At 39.4% G+C, this 22492-nt stretch overlaps 1 protein-coding gene across 7 annotated transcripts in view; it reads right to left on the bottom strand.

The window, feature by feature from the left end:
- TANC2 (tetratricopeptide repeat, ankyrin repeat and coiled-coil containing 2) overlaps nt 1-22492 on the bottom strand; it is a 148889-nt gene that overhangs the window by 110265 nt on the left and 16132 nt on the right. For all 7 annotated transcript variants that reach the window (XM_064733703.1, XM_064733709.1, XM_064733708.1 and 4 more), the window contains exons 2-3: nt 15949-16011; nt 10334-10433 (exon numbers count right to left, since the gene is read on the bottom strand). In XM_064733703.1, the coding sequence (XP_064589773.1) occupies nt 10334-10400 (67 nt within the window). In that variant the 5' untranslated portion in view covers nt 10401-10433; nt 15949-16011. The remainder of the gene's footprint in view (nt 1-10333; nt 10434-15948; nt 16012-22492) is intronic.

Here is a 22492-nt window from a genome sequence, read left to right as displayed (position 1 = left end):
TTTTTATCAAAAGTCCTTCCTGATAATTTACTTTGTATTTTTCAGCCTCAGAAAACAATATGCACCCCCATTACAAATTCTTATTATGCTATGATTAATTCTATTATAAATTCTATTCTATATTCTATTAATTCTATTCTATTAATTCTATTAATTCTATTATGATTATTATTGTTGTTGCTATAAAATAGCAACGTGGCTTAACAGGCTTTGGCAATTCATAAACACACTTAAGTCCATCCACTTATCATCCAAACTCTTCTTTGAGGAAAGTCATTTGGGCTTTCCTCAAAGAATTACAGATTTTGCTTTTTCGAGGGAACTCTAACACAGATCCAGGGAAGCATCACCCAGCAAATGTGATGCTAAAACGCCTCAGCACCTCCCAAAAGTTGGCACTTTTTTTTCTCCACCTGCTCCTGCATGCTCCAGCTACATTCTTATGGCACAAACTTCCTCTTTTTAGAAGCAGAAAGGGCTTTAAGGTCCCTTCCCAACCCAAATCACTCTGCAATTCAATGATAAATGGACTTCAAGCTGTAAAGGTCTATTGTCATCTTCTGGGATATCCTGCATTAACTCCTCATGTTGCTCATTAGTCATGAAAATCCACAGAAAAAACAACGACAAAAAACCAACAATAAAACCAACTCAGTGGTCAGAGGCCAAAAGACTTCTTAGAGGAGACACAGACCAATAAAAAAAAATTCTTTGCCTCTGCAAGTACATTTGTGTTTATTTTTATTGCTGCAGTATTTGGAAGCCTGAACTGAAATTAAGGTCCTACTGTGTTGGCAGCTTGTACAAAAAACACAGCAAGAAAACACCCCTGTCATATTATATTTATTAACTTAAGTCCTAATCCTACAAGAGATATTGCCAGCATTCCTGCCCAGGAATTTCAGACAAAAATACAAATGAGGTTTTTCTCCAGCACGAAGAAATCATATATGCCAACATCTGAGTTATTCTGGAGCAGAATCAATCCTAAGTAAATTCAGGTATCAGTGACACAGATCTGCACCTTCATCATCTCAGAAGCTGTTATTTGTCATTGGAAAAAAAAAGCAGTTACTTCCAATCTGGGGTACAATTCATCTCACCTATTTCCTACAGAAAAAGCAGCATCCTTCTTTCCATGAACATCAAGTAACTCTTTTATCCAGAGACACCTAAATCAAACCCAACAACCCCTCCTTTTTCTTTTTTTTTGATGTGGGAAGATGACTTCATGACAAAAATATATGGAGTAAAAAAACTGTGTGGCTAATAATATTTGGAGATTATACAGTGTATTTCATTCATTAATTTCAAAACCGCCGTAAGGATGTATAAGTCAAAAGCAGACAATATTTAGTATATAATTAAATTGTGTCACTTGAAATCATAACAAAAAACACCCCCAAATATAAAATAAAAGCCTCTTTTTAAATCTGTATGTTGGAATAATGAGATAATCCATGATCTTTATTTCCTACTCCAAGAATGATCCAAAGATCCAGTTCAACAGATTATTTTGTCTACCAGCAAATCAGTAACAGAGTCTCAGAGGAGAAGTGATGGCTGATAATCATTCTGAACTCACCCAAAGAAGATTTTCAAACCTATTTACATGACAAAAAGTATGTTCAGCCGAGCCCTGAAAACTCTATAAACCTTCTAATCAAATGTCCATAGCTTGCTTCCATTTTGAGGGGATTTTTGAGGGGACTAAGAGAATATGGGTCGGCTTCTATACTGATCTCATCCTCAAAAAGAAAATTACATAAAAGGAAACATAAATCCTCCCACTTCAGAAAGATCTTGCAGCAAAAATTTCCACAATATTCGTTCAAATAGGTCAGTTATAGATGGAAGCTCTAGCAAAAATTATCCATGAGTTATCTAAAAATATATCTGATACTAAAAAAAAATAGTCCTCAGACTTGCTGAGAGGAGAAGTTTGTGCAGGCAATAGAAGAGGCTGAAGAGGAGAAACTCCTGAAAAGGTGCAGCTTAAAAGTCAATCCTCTCCCAAAGAAAAGATGATTTTTCCATTAAAAGTATTAGTAAGTTATGGACATTTACTCTTCCTTAAGGAAACAAAGGAAAAGGGGCAACTGCAATTCCAAAAAGAGAATTTAATGGTGGAATTGCAGAGTCATCCCTCACACCTGGCACAGGTACTTCCTGCAGCCCAGAAATGCTTTATGTGACCCAAGTGGAACGTGCATCTTGGAAAAGCTTCACATAGCAGTGCTGATCATAAAAATCCCTCAAAAAATAAAAACATTAGTCATATTAATATAATCCTAAAATAAATCAATACAGATTCCACATCTGTCAATATAATAAACACCTGCAAGAATCTGCACTAACACTTCCCAGGGACAAGCAACACTGAATATAAATAATATTTATCTTTAGGAACTGGGGGAAAAAAGTGATATGGAAAACTCTCACATCTTGGACAAGAAAACATTTTATATATTCAACACACTGAGGTAAAATGGCAAAATCAACACGCAGGTGTTGAATATTTCTAAAACAATTTGTTTATTTAGAAACATTTAATACTTACTAAGTTTCTAGAATTATGAGAAACATTACTTTTAGGCTGCTTGTATAAAATCCAAAAACCCATTTTAATAGATCAGATTACAGATTTTGTTTAAATCCTGCTTTGAGGGAAGGAATCCAAGTTTGTTCCTGGGGCCAGGCCTCTTCTAGCAGGAAACCCCAAGTTATGACATCTCAGTGATTTCTTACTGATTTTCCAGATGAAAATGTTGAATTCATTGAAATACACTTTATTTTCTTAAAATATTTGATTGGATTTTTAAACTATTGCAGATATACAAATCCTAAAGGTTTCCTCAGGCATTCTGGAAAGGACATTTCACTTTCCCAACAGTTTGGCTGAACAAATCCCTCAAATTTATATTTCCTTTTGAAGGCAGTGTGTATATTCTCTTTGAACTGTATATGAGAATATCTTTTTTATGCTGAATAAGAGGAGACAAGGTCATTTGATGAGAAAAGATGGAACTTCACCCCCTTTGCACATCAGCACAGGAATTTCAGCGGGATTTGATGGAAAACTCCTGCTCCCTCTACTGGCTTCAATATTTCATCACAAACGTGTCAGTAAATGGGAGTAAAGCCACAAAATCCCACATGTACCCAAAATGTGAGTCCTGTGTTTTGGGGTCCCTCCTGCAGGAAAGGCCATATTATTCTAATACAGACTGCTAAAATCCCCCCTAGGATAGCAGTGCAGGAGAGAAGCAGAAATTTCTTTGTCCAAACATCTTGTATTTGTCTGGGAAAAGAGTTTGGTACATGAACAAGACATATTCTGATCAAATAAATCAGAATACTAGAAACAGCATGCCTGTGTACATAAACATCTTCCTGATACGTTGCCTGCTTCAGAAGGAAAATTCTGAATTACATAAATGCAAAACAAACTTTCAGCAAAGGTCAGTTCATGCTTAAACAAACTCAAGGACAAACTTTACTGTGGTCAGAGGATTTGTCAACATACTCAAGCCTTGTTTAGAAATGGATTTATGAAAAACCAGCCATCTTTGTGCAAGAACAGGACCTGAATTATTATTATTTGGGTGGAATACCTTGAACATGTGGATACAGTCAGATTTAGGACCATAATATATGATGGGTGTTTTAACACCTCACTTTTAACACTTTATTAAATTAAGTTACCTGATATTTATAGGACCCACCAATTGGATGTCATCACTCAGCAATTCCTTTCAGAAATGAAATTGAAAAAGCAATTGTGACCCTCAGACTCTTCTGGGGTAAAAGTTATCCTCAGACTTCCACAAGAGATCAGACAGATGAGATCTGGCCAGGCAGAAATGAGACCTTCACAAAAATGCCTTTTATCTCCAAAAGGCAGGAATCCAAGGAGAAGAGCATTTGACAGGGGCCCTCGCAGTCCCAGAATTAAAATATAAAGTGGCAGGTTCCAAAAAAGCCCTATAAATACATTGGAAATGAGAAGGAATTGGGTCTTCTGCAGACCAGGAAAGAAGAAGAGGTTTTTTAAAACCCTGCGCCAAAAATATTCTGAATGACAGGCAGGCTCCTGGCTGGGAAGCTCCAGATAAAAATTGTGCATTTTGTAGTCAAGAACAAGCAAGATGTAATTCCTAACTAACTCAGAAGAGAAGAGCAGACCCTTTGGGCTAAGGATTACACGCCTCAGATTTTAGAGTACTTGCCTTGCCTTATTTCTTGTTTTTTCTGTGTGTGGGTGGGGTTGTTTGTTTTTCAGTTTAGTTTTGTTGTTATTGTTATTTTCTTGATGTTTCTTTGCTTTGTTTCATTGTTCTTTTGTTGGGTTTTTTTGTTTGTTTTTTCTTTTGTTTAATGTTACATTTATCTTGGCCTCTGTCAGAAATAAACAGAATTTCTGGGCTTACTCCTCACAAAGTGAAGGGAAATAAAAAACCCAAACAAAATGTGCATCTATGCAGCTGAATTTCACCAGGTTCTAAAGGGAACCCAAACTCTTACAGCAGCATTAATTTAATGTGATAATGTAAGAGGGAAATGGTCCATCAGCTTGGAAAAGAACATGGATAACTGTAACAGGTGGAATGATGAATCCCTTACATGGATTTATTTCCCTGACAGGATATTGGAATGAACACAAGGGGATTGATTTGATGTGCACTGCTTCAATACACACCCAGACCAAGGAGTGATTAACACAAGCAAGAAAACTGCAGATAAACGAGACAGGTGCTTCACAAAAACAAATGAAAACAACAGAGAACCTCATGGTCTCTGGATTCAGAGAACAGAACTGCCCCAGAAAAACTGAATTAGGGGGGAAGAAGACACAAACATCTCTTACAAGCAGCAGGTTTGCCTTTCTGCAGATTAATACACCTGCTGGCCTTGACAACAGGACTTTGGCCACAAAAATCCTGCTGGGTCTTAATCCAGAAGGAATAACACAGGAGAAAAACACAGTCCTTTTATACTTTAAATCAAACACATCTTGCATCATATAGCTCTGGATACAAAACAAATGAGAAAGCTTGTATGTCTGAGTGTCTCTAAGTTAATTTACACTGGGAAAACAAAGGTAATCTGCAACTATACTGAGAGCAGATTTCAGCATCTGGCAGCTTTGTGGAATATCCATTTATATCAGAAAAAAAAATAAAACAACCTAATCAAAATATTGTTGCAGGCATATTGTGTCCTCTAGGCATTGCTGTAAACCATCCAGAGCACTCTTGAGTCATGGGAGAATTTTTCTTAAGACAAGACATTAAATATGTGTACACACACGTGCACTGAGCACTGTGTGTCCACTGTGAAACTCCAGCACTGAAAGGACACCCAGAATCAATCACAGGAGATTACACAGGCTGATGCTGCAGCAGAAATTAATTTATTTTAATTAGCACTACCGTATGTAACCGTCTATTCAGATGCATGTAATTGTATTCTTCTTTTTATAAATATTTCGTGTGTTACTGAATCATAACACCATCGAGGGGAAAACCCACCCTGGCTGAGGTAAAATAAATGTTAATCACAGCTCTCAGAGAAGTTGCTTAGCAGTTTCTAAAGGAGGAAAATTAAGAAGGCCACTGCTGTCATTACCAGCGTTCCTTTAATCACCAAGAATTATCAAAACCACATCACATCTAGGAATCATCAGCCTGACTCCACTGCTCCTGTTTGTCAAGTGCTGCTGCAAATGGAAGACACAGCAAAGCACAGGGGTTTCAAAGGCCAGAATCCTTTGGATTCCCCAAAAAATGAACACAACACCCTTAACCCTGCTTCCAAGGTTTATTCCCACACTGGAATGCAAAGGGACTGGAGAGCAGGGAATGAAGACACAGCACAATTTCACAGAGACACCAACCCACGAGACTCAGACTCAGCACACGGCACACCTGAAACCTCCAAAAGATGATTTTCCTAATGCGGAGTTTAGGATTTTATTCACAGTTCTCAGAGATGGGTGGAGCTCTGACGGGGCAAATCAGAGCACCAAAACCACCAGGAAAGTTTAATTTCCAGCTTCTAATTAGCATTCTAAATCATGTTAATGATAAACAAAATTTTAAAATTTCAATAAACACATAATCTTTTTAGAGCTCTTGAATGAAAAAAAAATCCAAAACCTGCAGTGTCCCACCTATGTCCCTATAGAAACTGCCAAGAAAAAACCCACCAGTGAAGACAACACTGTGGAGGGGCCAGAAGGAAAGCACTGAGTACCAAAAGTACCAAATTTGTAATTTTCCAGAACTGCAAAGCAAATAAATACAGCAATTTTCAGGCTTACAGTACTGCATGCAACACAGAAACTGTACAGTGAAGATTTACTGATTGTTTTCCTTACTGTGTTGCAAAAAAAAATACTGACTTAAATATATTTATCTAAAAAAAGATCTAGGCAGCAATGAATTCATCTAATGTCATGGAAGAGTTTACAAGATTACCAACTATCTGAAAAATTATTATGCAGTGCAAGGATGTTTGCCACTTAGTCACAAACAATATAAACAAACCTGATCATCTCATTTTCCCATTCCCTCTCTCGCCCTGAAGAATGCCAAACAGAACTTCTCAATAAAGCAACTTATTTCGAGGGCAGAATTGCAGTAAATTTAACATACACTCCAGTCACTAGGCATTAGAGAGAACCTCATCAATCCAATTCTGTCATATTATTTTTCAATACGTGAATGAGAAAACCCATCTCCCCTTCAGCTTTGCCCAAAAGCAGAGTGCCGAATCTCAGCACCTCAGAACTGACATTTTTCATTCACAAAATAAGAAACACGTATTTGCAGAGCTTGGCATATACAAAATCCTTAATATTGCTTCTGGGAGATAAGCCAAAAGGAATACCAGGGCCTGTTAGCAGCACATCTGACAAAGAGAGGGCTTTGTACAGGAATCACAGGTTAAGGTGATTTGTCTATGTACAGTTCTCTAAAGGCATCATCAAAGGACTTGGTACTTTCAAAGAGCAAACGTGACACAAATCACAAGAGGATGGAGCCATCTGCTCACAGCTCTTCCACCAACCTGTCTTTTCATGGAAAACTCCCTCACACCAACCACTGCTGCTGCAAGAGATGTTGAAGTGAGGGAGCGACCGCCTTTGTTGCTTTCGCATCTGACTCCGATTTATTAATCAATCAGGCACTTTTTGTAACAGTGTTAATTCACTTCATGCACATTGCAAAATCTGAGCTCCTGACAGGCTGTAGAGAAAGTTTCAGCTCCTCCTTTTGTTTACAATACCTGAAGTTAGTTTACTGAAACCAAGATCAGTGTTCACACCATGATATTAAAGGCTCTCAAAACCTTCATATCTATTCCCAGACTGGCCGTGTGTCCCCAGTAGCAGCCAAGGACAGAATGGTCTGAGAATATTGTTGTTTATATAAAAGGTGGCTGAGAACCTTAATTATTTACAGGATCAAGCCTGGGAAAGGCTGCTTTTTTCCCTTAGCTGAATCCCTTCATGGCCTCTTTCTTTAAGCCATGCTTGAACCAGGCTCTCCACAAAGAGCCTGAGGAGTTCCTATGGGAAGGAAATCTCCATAAAGCCATGAACAGCCGGTCCGGTTTTTGGCTGTTTGAGGGGCCTGGAAAGGCCCGGGGTGGCCTTGGGGCAGCCGCGTATCAAAGGACGAGAAGTGGCTTCAGTTCTTCTTTCGGTCTTTATGTTTATTAATTGTTTATCTAAAAGATTTTCTTTCGGCCCGACAGAGCTCTGCTCAGCAGTCAGCCATGAGCACACTGTGCCGCCCTCTGTAAAGCCACCTATCTTTATACCCATGGTTACGTGTACAATATTTATCATTTTCCCCCAATCCTTTTTATTCTTACTGTCCGGTGCACTTTCAGTAATAACCAATCCCAAAGTGCCACCATCACACAGAAGATGGAGGAGAAGAAGAAGAAGAAGGACAGGATGCACCCCAATTCCTCCATCTTACTTCTCTAAACCCCCCTGTACATAAATCCTAAACCCTGTGTCTCACTCTCTAATTAACCAATCCCTTCACCATTCACCCCGGTGAAACCCTCCTGTCCTCATACAGGTGTCGTCTCCCGTGTAGGGTCAAAGTCCAGCCACCAGACACTTCTGGAACATTCCAGGACTCCCGAGCCCCCCAAGGGTGGTCTCGGTGGCACCTCAGTGCTGAGGTGCTGAGATCCCACAGTCTCAGTGTTTATTAATTGTTTATCTAAAAGATTTTCTCTCAGCCCGACAGAGCTCTGCTCAGCAGCCAGCCATGAGCACACTGTGCTGCCCTCCGGACAGTCACCTATCTTTATACCCATGGTTACATGTACAATATTTATCATTTTTCCCCAATACCTTTCACCCTTATTGCCCGGTGCACTTTCAGTAATGACCAATCCAAAAGTGCCACCATCACCACAGAAGATGGAGGAGAAGAAGAAGAAGAAGAAGGACAGGACACACCCCAATTCCTCCATCTTACTTCTCTAAACCCCCCTGTACAGAAATCCTAAACCCTGTGTTTCACTCTCTAACTAACTCATCCCTTCACCATTCACCCCGGTGAAACCCTCCTACCCTCATACAGGTGTCGTCTCCCGTGTAGGATCAAAGTGCAGCCACCAGACACTTCTGGAACATTCCAGGACTCCCGAGCCCCCCAAGGGTGCTCTGGGTGACACCTCAGTCCTGAGGTGCTGAGATCCCACATAGACCTCAGGAATTCTTATGGTGCCTTTGCAAAACAGATTTTTACCTGCTTTGAGATCCACACCACAGTGCAGGTGAGCTGCCCAGGACCAACCAACAGCCCACAATTATCAGCAGAAGCTGGAAAAAGGGAACCACTGATGTCCAGTGCCCACAACTCTCCTTCCCCAAATACAACACGGCCAGGAAGATGTTAACAGATGGGATTAACAATGGCCAAATCCTGGCAGTGTGAGAAACACACAACTTGCTGAAAACCAAAGGAAAACTTTTCCCACTGCCTTTCCCAGCACTGTGTCTCCTCATCCTCACCTCTGGTTTCTCAAGGAACATCCATAAGAACATCCATAACATAAATATCCACATTACACAGATGCACGAGCACAAATAAACACTGTGTCCCAAAATATTTAACATGCGCTGCCAGATGGCTCTAAAATTCAAAATGAAAGATCTAATTAAAAGCTCTCCTCCTGCCAACACTCCATTTTTGGAAAAAAAAATACAAAAGTTAACTAAGAAATGTTTTTAAAGCCTATCAATATTTTGTAATGTTTTGCTTTACAGTTACAATCTCCCTCAATCTCTGTCACGGATGAAACAGGCCAAGTCACATGAACCAACACTAACGATAAACTCCTTTCCTGAGATGGTGGAAAAACAAAATTGACCTAAATGATGACTAAATTTGGGCAATTCCTCCTTTAATTTCAACTATTCCCATTCCTCTCTCTGTCCCTCCTGTTTAAAAATAAAAGCTTAAAAGAAATTGCTGCTGCTCTCACAGGTTTTGCCTTTAATTAACTTGTGGCAGTGAAACCTGCTCATCACAGACATTTCAGAGGACAAAATGAATAAATGAAACGTGAACTTTGGTGCTTGTTTACTACAAGATTATGCAGAATGGCTTTCCCTGCAACTTATCCCCTCAATAAAACCAGATGATGGTTTTACATCCATTTAAAAACAAATATAGTTGGAAAAACAAAATTGACATAAATGATGACTAAATTTGGGCAATTCCTCCTTTAATTTCAACGATTCCCATTCCTCTCTCTGTCCCTCCTGTTTAAAAATAAAAGCTTAAAAGAAATTGCTGCTGCTCTCACAAGTTTTGCCTTTAATTAACTTGTGGCAGTGAAACCTGCTTATCACAGACATTTCAGAAGACAAAAAATTTTACTTTCCGTAAATGAAACGTGAACTTTGGTACTTGTTTACTACAAGATTAGTATAAAAAACAAGCACCAAAGTTCTACAAGATTATGCAGAACTCTTACTTGGTTTTCCCTGCATCTTATCACCCCAATAAACCAGATGATGGTTTTACATCCATTTAAAAACAAATATCGCTTCAAATTAAAAGTGCTATATTATTAAATATTAGCACAATATTAATATTGAAGTATGAATGTTTGGATTAATATTAAATATTAATATTAAATTAATTTAAATGAAATTGAAGTATAATGTTTGGGAGTCTGGAAGATGCTCAGCTGAGCATATTGGGTTCTTTAAGAAGGAGGAAAATCCTGCTGAGACCAAAACAAACAGGAAAGGGATTCTGAGGTTCCACATGCAGAGGAGGGGATGGTCACTCACCGCTGGACCTGTTTTTGCGGTTTGACTTCCCTCCTGTGAGAAGCATCTTGAGACTGTTCCGGAACATGGCGATCCCGTCCCGCCGCCTCCGGGGCAAACCCTGCGGGGAGCACAACAACACACACGGAAAGTCAGCGCTCAAATTCGGACTGCTGGGAGAGTTATGGAGAGGAAAAAAGGAGCTAAAAACCAAGGTGAAATGGTGAAAAAAATTAAAATTAAAAAATTAAAATTGAAAAATTAAAATTGAAAAATTAAAATGGAAACATTAAAATTGAAAAATTAAAAAGCACCGCTACATTTTTACACAATGCAGTGTCGCTGTTAAAGAAGAGCTAAAACCAAGGTAAAATGGAAAAATTAAAATTGAAAACTTAAAACACACAGCTACATTTTTACAGAATGTAGCGTGTATTAAAGAAGAGCTAAAACCAAGGTGAAATGATGAAAAATTAAAATTGAAAACTTAAAACGCACCGCTACATTTTTACAGAATGTAGCGTGTCAGTATTAAAGAAGAGCTAAAAGCAAGGTGAAATGATGAAAAATTAAAATTGAAAAATTAAACCACACAACTATATTTTTACAGAATGTAGTGTGTATTAAAGAAGAGCTAAAACCAAGGGGAAATGATGAAAAATTAAAATTAAAAAATTAAAATATTAAAACGCACCACTACATTTTTACAGAATGTAGCGTGTATTAAAGAAGAGCTAAAACCAAGGTAAAATGGAAAAATTAAAATTGAAAACTTAAAACACACAGCTACATTTTTACAGAATGCAGTGTCACTGTTAAAGAGCTAAAACCAAGGTAAAATGATGAAAAAATTAAAAAATTAAAATATTAAAACGCACAACTACATTTTTACAGAATGCAGTGTCACTGTTAAAGAAGAGCTAAAACCAAGGTAAAATGATGAAAAAATTAAAAAATTAAAATATTAAAACGCACCACTACATTTTTACAGAATGTAGCGTGTCAGTATTAAAGAAGAGCTAAAACCAAGGTGAAATGATGAAAAATTAAAATTGAAAAATTAAAACGCACCACTACATTTTTACACAATGCAGTGTCACTGTTAAAGAAGAGCTAAAACCAAGGTGAAATGATGAAAAACTCTTCTGCCAATAAAATTCCTAACAACAACATCCACACAAAGCCTACCACTCAGTTTGCCTTCAGCTACCTAGGCTTTATTTCCAGGACAACACAATTCCAGTGCTGCTGGAATAGCCATAACCAAATTTTGCCAAATAATTGATCATCACACAGAAGTGGGAAAGACACAGCATTTAGCAAATTGCCTCCACTTTATCCCTATATTTTCCGTGCTGTATATATCTCAGGAGGGAAAAAAAAGGTTGTTTGAGTATTGCTGAAGATAAAAGAGTGTCTGGGATCACCAGGCACACTGACAGCCTGTGCTGGGGAACAGCCTCTTATTAAAGCATGTAAAGCATGAAAACACCTACAACAAAAGCAGTTCAAACCAGACCAAAAGAATTGTGAAGAGTCTTTGATCAGTACATACAATAAACCACAATTTTCTTTCTATTGTACACATGATATTCCATAGTTACAAGATAACACGTTCATATTGTAAAAATAATGGGGTTTTTTCTTGAAACAATATTTGGCTCCTCTTGGAGGATGCTCAGTAAATGCCATCTTGCATTTCTTCCCATTTGTCTGATACTTTCAAGTCTAATAATACAATAATGCTCAGTTCAAAGAGCTTTTAATGTGTATTTAAAGCCAGTGAAAGTCCTTTTAATATGGTGTACTCACTCACTGAGGGACAGCAGCATTCCAGGGCAGCAGCTCTGCATCCCAAACCCCAGCAAGCAAACAGGGATGGCAGCAACTGCAGCCTTTCCTGACCAAAGCTCACATTCCCAACCCCACAAAGTGATTTGGGAGCCTGTGTCCCTTCATGGATGAGTATTAAACATGGAATCAATATTTCCTTTGCATTTATGAATCACTTGAGCATCCCCTGACACCCTTCTGCCACCAAAACACAGGGAGCTGGTGCTCAGGCTCATTCCCATTAGGAGTCCCTTCAGAGCATCCCACTGTTACATGACTATTAAAAAAAATTCTATTTGGGTACACAGACAATTGTTTAGGCAATTCCCCATACTGGTTTGCATTGCAGAGAGAACTGAGCAGAGCTGCGCCACCAGCACTGAGCTACAACGGAATTCAACCAAATTCTGTCTAAGAAGCACATACAGTTTGCTAATAAGTGTATTAACCTGTATTTACCTTCTATTTACCAGGGCCAGGAGGGGCAGTGCTGCTGAGCTAAGGCTCTGCATAGGGCACAGACAGAGCCTCCAGGAATTTGCTCCTGAAAACCCCAGAGTGGAGAGAGAAGTGATGTCCTGAATAAAAACACTGGGGTACCAGCCAAGAGACATCCCAAGGACTAATCCACGCTCTCAGGGGGCTGCTGGACCACAGGAGGATGACTCTGCCCATGCCAGGGGTTGGAACCAGGTGGTCTTTATCCCTTTAAGGTCCCTTCAAGCCAAAACACTCAGGGATTCTGCGATTTTTCTTTTCCTGATATGGTTCCTCATTGTCGCTTACACACAATACTGATATATTCAAGCACTCATTAGACTTACATCCTGATTATGATTAGTTAAGGTGCTCACAACACAGAGGAGCAGGTGACCAAATTTTCATTTCATTTTCATGCACAGCTGTGTCCCTCTGTGGCTCTGAGCAAACACGGTCACAGCTCCTCCTCGGTTCAGCCAACACCACTAAGCCAGGAGTAATATTTAAGAAGCAGCACTCTAAATTAAAAATCCCGTTGGTTGTGTTAGTTCGTGGAATTAGAAGCATTAACAGCAAACAGAATTACAGTATTAGGAAGAGCTGGATCAGAGAACTTTTCATCCTAACCTGTGAATTCCTTCATGCAGCTCACAGCCCAGGTTAAAGCCTTTCTCCAGGATCAGCAGAAGCAAAAGCTGCAGGAATGTGATGGGGATCCCTCACACCTCCACCAACACAGCGTGTCTCTGGCAACAATTTGGGCCACCAAGAGCTACTGCACTTGATCTGTCCTTTATCTTGCCATTTGTAAGTTCACCAAACAAATTGAAGACACTGCATGAGCACAAGTCTCCAAACAGGATCAGCAGATGAATAAAAATGATATCATCTCCATGCAGCATTTTTAGAAAAAACAGCTCAAGAATCTCCTGGTTTATGTCCAGACGCTCTGACACATGTTGCCTGATCTTCTAACAAATCCAAATTTCAGTGAAATTCACAAACAGTAATAACTTTCCGGAGCATGAGGAGGCAGTAGTACAAATATGATGAGGGAAAAACCACAAAGTGGAGGGGGCAGAGGCAGACTGAGCTCTGCAAGCTGCAAACTTACACAAAATGCTAAGCTTGAGCAAGTCAGAGACATCTCATTAAATCCTTTGGGATGACTAAGGCCTATTTCAGTGTTTTCTTAATCTTAAAACAGAGTTTGTAGACAGGCTGCAAAAACCACCTCGTGTTTTTGGTGGCTACACATTATTACAGCCCATAGAAGTAACTTCTGCTTCTTTTTATAGAGATATTGTGTGTCAGACACAGAATTACAAAATCAAAGCGAATTTTTATGCCTATATACCACCAGTAGAACAACCAGATCCCTGTATTCCCCTCCTCTCTGATCACCCCACTAAAAATAAAATTTTATTTTATATAAAGCTGATTAGCAGAGCTAAGCTCTTGTTCAAAGGAGTGTTTGATGTCCAGTGAGTCGTACAAACATTGCTGGCAAATTTTGTGCATGTCAGCATGAGGAGCTATTAAATGTATATCTTAAGATTAGAATTCTGTGTTTTTTCCAATAAAACCAATTTCTTGACAAGTGGCAGGAGCTCCATGAACTCCATGACCATCAAATCCATTAAACTCTGCCTCACCACACAGGTGGGAATAACTGACTACAACAACACTGAAGTCCAAGGAAATATATATTTATAAGCTTGGTCTACATTTAAACACACAGGAGCAGAATTGAGAGATTAAGTTTAGAGATTAAATATTTCCAGGAACTTTAGGAATGAAAACAGCACTGTTGTGACCTAGCAAGCTTGCCAAGAACTTCTAGCATTATTTGGAAATACAAAAACACCAAAGGTATTAAATGCACTAAACCCCACCAATTAGAGGTCTTTAAGCAATTAAGAGTTTATTAAACAGAGTTCTCTAATAGGTTTAGAACAACAAAATTAATTGTTTGATGTTATGTTTCCCCACAAAAGACTGAACATGGGGGGCCTGACATGAAAGCCAATCTGCCAGTCCACTGTTAAACAAAATATTTGGAGATTTCTGGACAGGATTTTTCCTACAGATCCTGCACAGATAATAATCCTGGAGCCCCTGCACTTGTGCTGCCTCCTGTCCTCCTGATACGACCCCACTGTCTTTGCTTCTCCAACTATCTTTGACAGAAATACATAAAAATACACCCCTGAAACACCTAACAGCATTCCCACTGGAAAAACGTGTGCAGGAGGTCAGTGTAATGTTTCCAAGGAAGCAGGAGGTTGGCCTCAATCCCTGCTTTTATTTTATCAAAAGAAGCAGCTGCTAAAGCTCCAGTTAAAAAGCAATTCTGAGAGTGTAATAAAATAATATTCCCAACAACGGCCCGAAGGTGAACGTGGCCACACAAATTTCTTGATGAGTCTGTGGGGGATTATGCTCACTCAAAGTCTGTGGCTGGCAGAATACCAACTAATAGACTCTGTAACCATAAGGTTTTGGTCAACATTTGAATTTGCTTTCCTGGGAAAAAGATTTCTGCAGCAATACTGAAGTGTTGACATTTAACGCAGAAAATAAATGCAATCGCTCACTAGGAGAAAGCCAGAAGTCAATTCTCACCTCAACATGAAAATGGGATGACCTTGAAATTCAGGAAATTTAATTTCGAACCAGGCCTTGTCATTTTGCATAACCTGGTTTCTAATTCTAGATTAATGATACAGGCTGAATTCCCAAAGGACACTTCCATTCTCCATATACAACGTCATAATTCTCCAGCCTTGGAGAAGAATGACAACCAAAGAAAAGCTAGAAATGCCATCACCTCACTTTCATCAATTCAGCTGTGGTGCTTTTAGTGTCTTCTGTGTTGCTCATAACATTATTAAAAATTAATAATAATTAAAAAATTAAAAAATTAAAAATTAAAAAATTAAAAATAGTAAAAATTATTGCTTTGGTTTTAAATATTACTAGTAACTGCCTCCATCAACAAGCAAGGAAACAGGTATCTAAGCTTGAAATAAACTGTGGCACAAGCTCTGCCTTGAAACAAATTTTAGGGCATTTCCTACAAGCTGGAATCATAAAATGGCCAAAGCTGGAATGGACTTTAAAGTTCACCCAGTGCCACCCCAGCCATGGCAGGGACACCTTCGGTTATCCCAGGCTGCCCCAAGCCCATCCAGCCTGGCCTGGGACATTTCCAGGAGATCACACATCAACAAAGAAACAACAGAAGACAACTACAACTCTAAATAATTAAATTACTCCTGCAAAGAACACATGGGATTGTAGGCAGAAAAAAATTTTCTTACCTTGATATCTTTAGGCAAGTTAAATCTTTAGCTAGAAGTGTCCTCCTCCATTCACTGCAAGTCCTGGAAGACAAAGAAATGCAGCAGAATTTAGTGGCATCTTCACACACAGAGCTACAATAATCCCATCCCAGGAATAAACCCACAACTTTTCCAGCAAATTACTGTGTAAGCATCAGGCAGACCCCACTCTTCATCCTTACACTTAAAAAGCGAATGCTCCTGCTTTTAAATTGCCGTTAATCAATGCTAATTTTGGTCACCTGTCTCTTCCTTCTCACCACTTTTCAAATGGGAAGAGGAAAAAAGCAGATATACTGCCCTTTGACACACATCATATAATACATGATTTAACAAGTATATTTCCCTTCATCCTACCAAGCTCTGCTAAAAGCCTACAACCTCTCCACCATGTTTTTTTTCAAATTCAACCCTTAAATAAACATAATTCCCAAGAGGGATCCAGCACTAAATCAAGGGTTCAGTACTTGGCCCTTTGCTCTGTCATCACGTACTTAGAACACGAAGTTCATCAACGAAAAGCCACAAGAAATAGATCTTGCCACTTACTGAAAAAGATGACAGCAGCTATTTTATCCCCAGCCTGTGTTTTATTTGTGCTGACGATATTGCATTACAGCCTTCACCAATCTATTGTTTTAGAAATCTCATTTGAGAACCAGCAAGTAGAAGGGCAATAGAGACACACTTCATTTGTCACCCAACCAACAAACAAAAAGGAATCAAAGTAAATTGAGGCCACCCTGTATTTGCAAAGTAAAGTGTTCAACTGCATCAGTCAGGTGTTTTGTTCTCCTGCAAGAGAAGTCATTGACAGCTTTACTTGGGATTCATGGTGCTCCCAGAACTCTAACAGCAACTTCTCCTATGGCCTTAGATTAATACTTTTGCATGTAAAACTAAAACATTCTATAAATTAATCTAAAACCCCTATTTTATTTCTCAGGGCTGCCAATTACCTCCCTGCTTTCAATTTCTCATTTCTCTGGGAAAAGAAATGAAGAGATAGCAACCAGCAGAGCCTTTCCATGGGAGCAGGGAGGTTTCCTTCAGCCAAGCAAGGAAAGAGCTCCAAAGGAAACTCATCCTGCAGGACTAAGGGGAAACATTTATGGGAGGAATGTCAGAGACCCCAGGTCCCACACAGAGCCCTGGGCTCTGTCCCATTCTCTGCTTTGTCAGAGGATGCTCCTGTTTCCAATTCCCCTTCTGGCCTGTACAAACTGTGCCCCAAATCTCCTGAAGGCCCAAGCATTCAGCCTTTGGCAGAAGCTGTCTGCTCAGAAAGGCTCAGCCACTGTCGGATCTCAGTCCTGAGGTGCTGAGCCACCGAGACCACCTTGGGGGGCTCGGGAGTCCTGGGATGTTCCAGAAGTGTCTGGTGGCTGGACTTTGGTCCTACACGGGAGACGACACCTGTATGAGGACAGGAGGATTTCACCGGGGTGAATGGTGAAGGGATGGTTAATTAGAGGGTGAGACACAGGGTTTAGGATTTATGTACAGGGGGGTTTAGAGAAATCAGATGGAGGAATTGGGGTGTGTCCTGTCCTTCCCTTTTTCTTCTTCTTTTCCTCCATCTTCTTTGGTGATGGTGGCATTTTTGGATTGGTTATTACTGAGAGTGCACCAAGTAATAAGAATAAATGGTATTGGGGAAAAATGATAAATATTGTACACGTAACAATGGGTATAAAGATAGGTGACTGCCCCGGAGGGCAGCACAGTGTGCCATGGCTGGCTGCTGAGCAGAGCTCTGTTCGGCTGAAAGAAAATCTTTTAGATAAACAATTAATAAACATAAAAACCGAAAGAAGAACTGAAGCCTCTTCTCGTCCTTCGATACGCGGCTGCCCCAAGGCCACCCCGGGCCTTTCCAGGCCCCTCAAACAGCCGAGATAACCGGACAAGCCACAAATCCTTCAGTGCCCAGTCACAGGGAGCACAAGACCAGCATGGAACCTAAACCCAAACCGGCGCAGATCGAGCAAGGCTTTTATCAGATATCACTTCACGTGATTTAAGTCCCTAGAGAGGGTTTTTGTGTGACAGAACAAGGGGAGAATGGCCTTCAGGTGAAGGAGGGCTGGGTTAAATCAAATATTGGGCAGAAATTGTCTCCTGTGAGGGTGGGCAGGCCCTGGCACAGGGTGCCCAGAGCAGCTGTGGCCGCCCCATCCCTGAAAATGTCCAAAGCCAGGATGGACATCAAGAGCAACCTGGTCTAGTAAAAGCTGTCCCTGCCCATGGTTTGGTGTGAAACTGGATGAACTTCAAGGTCCATTTCACCCCAAACCATTCTGGGATTCTATGATTCTAAAAAAAACCCCTCTATTCCTTAGATCCTAAATATAGACAAAAGAAAAAACAGATCTTAAAATAAATATCTGGCCTTCTCCACAATTCTTTTAAACAGTCCAAATCTGGGTACTTGCAAACACCTCAGGTGAGTGAGTAATTTTTTTTTTCAAAAGCAGCAACGTTACAATTTTTGGAAAACTGAAAACATTCTGTGGAATAACTAAAAATAAATCCTTATAAATGTTTCGGCGTGCTGCCATCTATCTTCTTAATAGAGCTCTGAACGTGATACCCTGTAAAACAAAGAGCAGGAATGGCCTGTGCTGTGTGAGCTGCAGACAAACACTTCCAAGCCATCAGGAACTCCCCATCTGCATTCCATGGGCAGATCCAATGAGTCTGCTTTGCACTGAGCTTTTAAACAGCACAGCTTTTATCTGCTCACAGGATTGCATTAAAAATCTTTATGAATGCAGCAGATATTAGTGGGTTGTCAATAAAACCTGAGTGTCATTAAAGCGCTTTAATTCTTTAAATGCCTTTAACCCTCTAATTATATTTGTAAATTCTGCTGTTGAACTGTAAGGAAGTTATGAATTCTGACATGTTGTATCACAACAAATACATTTAGAGACTAATACACAAACAGCTTTGGTGGCAGAGAATCGCTTTTAGAATCATTCCCTCTGATTAAACACACAAATCACCAACTAGCACACGTTGTAGCTGCAGTATTTCCCTGTCAGGCTAAAATCCATGAAGGAAAAAATAAAAATTAAAGCTTAAGGAATCGAGGCAGAAACCAGAAAAGCTGCCTCCATGGAAACTTGACTACATAGTCAGAAATCACACCAGAATGTTTGATTTCACAGCAACAAGTTTGAGAAAATGTCTTGAGATATCTTGAGCTGAATACCACTCATGCTATATTTGAAAATATTGAACATTAGTACTGAGAAACATCCGAATAAAAGGCTGAACTAAGACTAGTTTTCTATTCATACTCGAGTAAACAAAGGAACCTTTTCCCCCTCAATCCAAGCAAGCAGGTAAAATAAAAATTCACAGCAATTTTGAAAAGCTAATTGAATCTGAAGCCTCTGGAGCAAACATAGCAAAGGTCACATGTATCCTGATCTCAACAGTTTAATTATATTTTCCCAGAGAAATTAGCAACTTACTCATACTTTTATCAACAGAACATTAATACACAGACATTAAACACAATGGCCATCTGTCTTTGAAAACCAAAACTACCCCAATGATCAGAACATGCTGCTCAACCAGTCCTGCTGGAAAGCAAAGGCTCTAAAATGCTCTCATGAATAGGGATTTCCATCTTTAAATGCAGTTATTTTTCTAGTTTTGGCTGTCAGATGCACCAGCTGGTATAAATTGAGCAAGCCTGGATGGTGTTCTAAAATCAAATCAAATCACAGTTGAAATTCTTTGCACATATATACATGCTGGAAACAAAATACATGCTGACTAAAAATAATCTTGATTTCAGTTCTAACTTGCATAAATTAATTTTTAAGCAAAATGCGGGTTTTAATGATGTCTGTCATGTAACAAATCAAAGATCAGGAAAATGACAGCATTCTTTAAATTATTGTCATGTAACTACGACTGACCTAATTTTACTGGGGACTAATCTGGAAAAAAAGTCTCATGTTTCCATCTTGGCAAAGAGTTTGTCTTTTTAACCTCATATTCTCTAATTAAAAGTAAGATTTGAATCATATGTTGCCGTGCATAATGACTGCACTTACACAGTTCATTACACAGGAAAGCAGACCATTGATAAATCAAGAATTCCACAAATAAAACCATACAACATAACACTCCAGTCCAGAATTAGATACCTCTTGGCTGATTTTCAAAAGTATTAAACAAGCATCCACTCTACCATATTTTAAGGTTGGCAACAGTTTCTTCATGATCATCACTCTAAATAACTACGGGAAAGCATCCAGACCTCAATGGAATAATGAAAAAAAAATTAAAAAATCAGAAAACTGACCATGATTTGAATTAAGATTTTTTTTTGCTTATCACGTATGCCTTAAAAAAAACCCCACCCTGTGTGTTAAATGTAGACGACATCCACATTCTGCTCTTCCCAACTCAGACTCCTGCTTTTACATTGCAATTATAAGGAGCTCCCATTTTATTTTCTGCTCACAAATAGTTCCAACCTATTCATGAAGGATTTGCATTTTTCAGCATCTTAATCACGTTTATCAAAATTTACAAACTCACCTATTTACCACCTTTTCCCCAGCAATCTGGGGGCAGGAGCTGTTGCTGTTTTGTGGTACCTGGTGGTCCCCAGCCCTCCCCTCTCATATTTTCACACTCTAATTACCATCTTATTTTAATAACTCTGGCAGACAGAGACTGTTGGAGCAATGTAGGAGTTTGTGGTGGTGCCACAGCAGAAAGGAGCAATAAATAAGTAAGTGTAAGTCTTGGGTCATGCTACTCTTACTAGCAAATCTGCTCGATGGCTTTAGAGAGAGAACAAGCGTGAGTGAGTGTTGTTGATTATTCCTTGACTGGTTTTCATTTCAAGTATTCCAATACTGTAGGCTCCAGAAGGAAAGCAAGCCAGTTATTTTTGTTGTTTCTTCTTGTTTTCCTTGGTTGTGTATGCTCTTCAATGCCAAGAAATGGATAGGATTTGGGTTTTGCCTCAGTGAATGATGACGTAAGTTATTGAGGATAATACATGCCTACATTTGCATTCCAAATGTAGGGGAAAATACATTTTTATATGTATTATAAATACAATACAATATAATTATAAATACAATACTCTTCCATCTCCAGGAGCCATTAGACTTCCTCCACAGGACAGACTATAGATACAATTTTAAAAATCAGTTTGTTTTTGCAGTTATGCAACTTTATGGAATAATGTCACCCATCACTGCCAAAGTTTTACTGAAGCTGAAAATGGGGGAGCAGCTAAAACCCCAAACCAAGAGGGTACTTGGTATTCAAAGCCAACTTCCTAAGCTGTACTAATGTAGTTTTCAGGAGTCACACTGAAAGTAACTCAGCCTTGGATTTGGGAAGTGCTCAGCTCACTCTGGCTCTCTCACTATGAATGTTTTCTGCCTGCTACTGTTTATCTCCTCAAGGCTTTGCGGACTTGGTGCTTTGATTCCCTTTTTGGACCCCGAACAGCTTGCTCTATGGTTAGCTGATTTTTCCTGTTAAAAAAAAAAAAAAAAAAAATCCCACTGGGCTTTCAGTTCTCACTTGCATCACACTGAGGAACTACAGTTGTTTTTGCCAGAACTGTAACTCTGCATATCTCCATTTTCGCTGCTGGCTGTGGGATGAAACCATGAACTCCTGATTGTGTTGTTAGCTGAGGAGGACAGTGTGAAGTGGAGCTCGTGTATACAACACTGAATTCTTCTGAAGCCTGCTATGTGCTGTAATTTCAAATGTACTCGCACAATGGCTTCATTTATAACTCATAGTTTAAACACGCTGTCTGAAGTAACCCCTTTGGTTACATTCCCCATTCATTGGTCTCGGCCTCAAACAGCAGCCCATTGTCTCCCCTGCTGTAGCTAACACAGCCAAAATGCCTGATTCACCTTTATTATACTGTGAAACAATGTCTATTAAGAAACAATGGTCTGAAATTTCCTCAGGCAAGTTCTGCAGAAAAACATTTCTGACATCAAGATGCGTTCCAGCAAATACAGCAATCGCATGGCTGCACCACCACCCGTATCAAAAAGGCTTTTTTCTTGAGCAAGAATGAGTCAGAAACATGAAAAATAGTTAAATGTTCAGAATCTTGTAGCTAGATCGGATTATCTTACATCTAAATTAAGTATGGATAGCATGTTTTCCAAAGTTCATTGCTTTGAAAGCCAAATAATGCAAATGATAACGGCAGAAACCACTTCAGGATAGTCTTAACACAAATCTAAAAAAAGGCATTTCCTCAGCTACCAGAGAGCTTTTATGCTCTATAAACACACACAAGGAAAGCAAAGGAGGAAAATCTCTGCTCTCAGCTTTCGGGCTCTTCTATTAAAGCAATATTCATAATCCCTGCTGCCCAGCTGTGTGATGCAGCCATTTAACTTGTTCACCTTTAGAGATCACAAGGCCCGTGAATAAATCCCTCCTTAGCACAAGATGGGAGCAACTCCCCAGCTCAGCAACCCCTGCCAGGAACTGAGCCAAGGCAAGG

The sequence above is a fragment of the Zonotrichia leucophrys genome, chromosome 27 (assembly GCF_028769735.1).
Source record: "Zonotrichia leucophrys gambelii isolate GWCS_2022_RI chromosome 27, RI_Zleu_2.0, whole genome shotgun sequence".
Classification (NCBI taxonomy): domain Eukaryota; kingdom Metazoa; phylum Chordata; class Aves; order Passeriformes; family Passerellidae; genus Zonotrichia; species Zonotrichia leucophrys.
The sequence above is the reverse complement of the archived record's forward strand: the minus strand, read 5'-3'. Positions and strand labels throughout refer to the sequence as shown.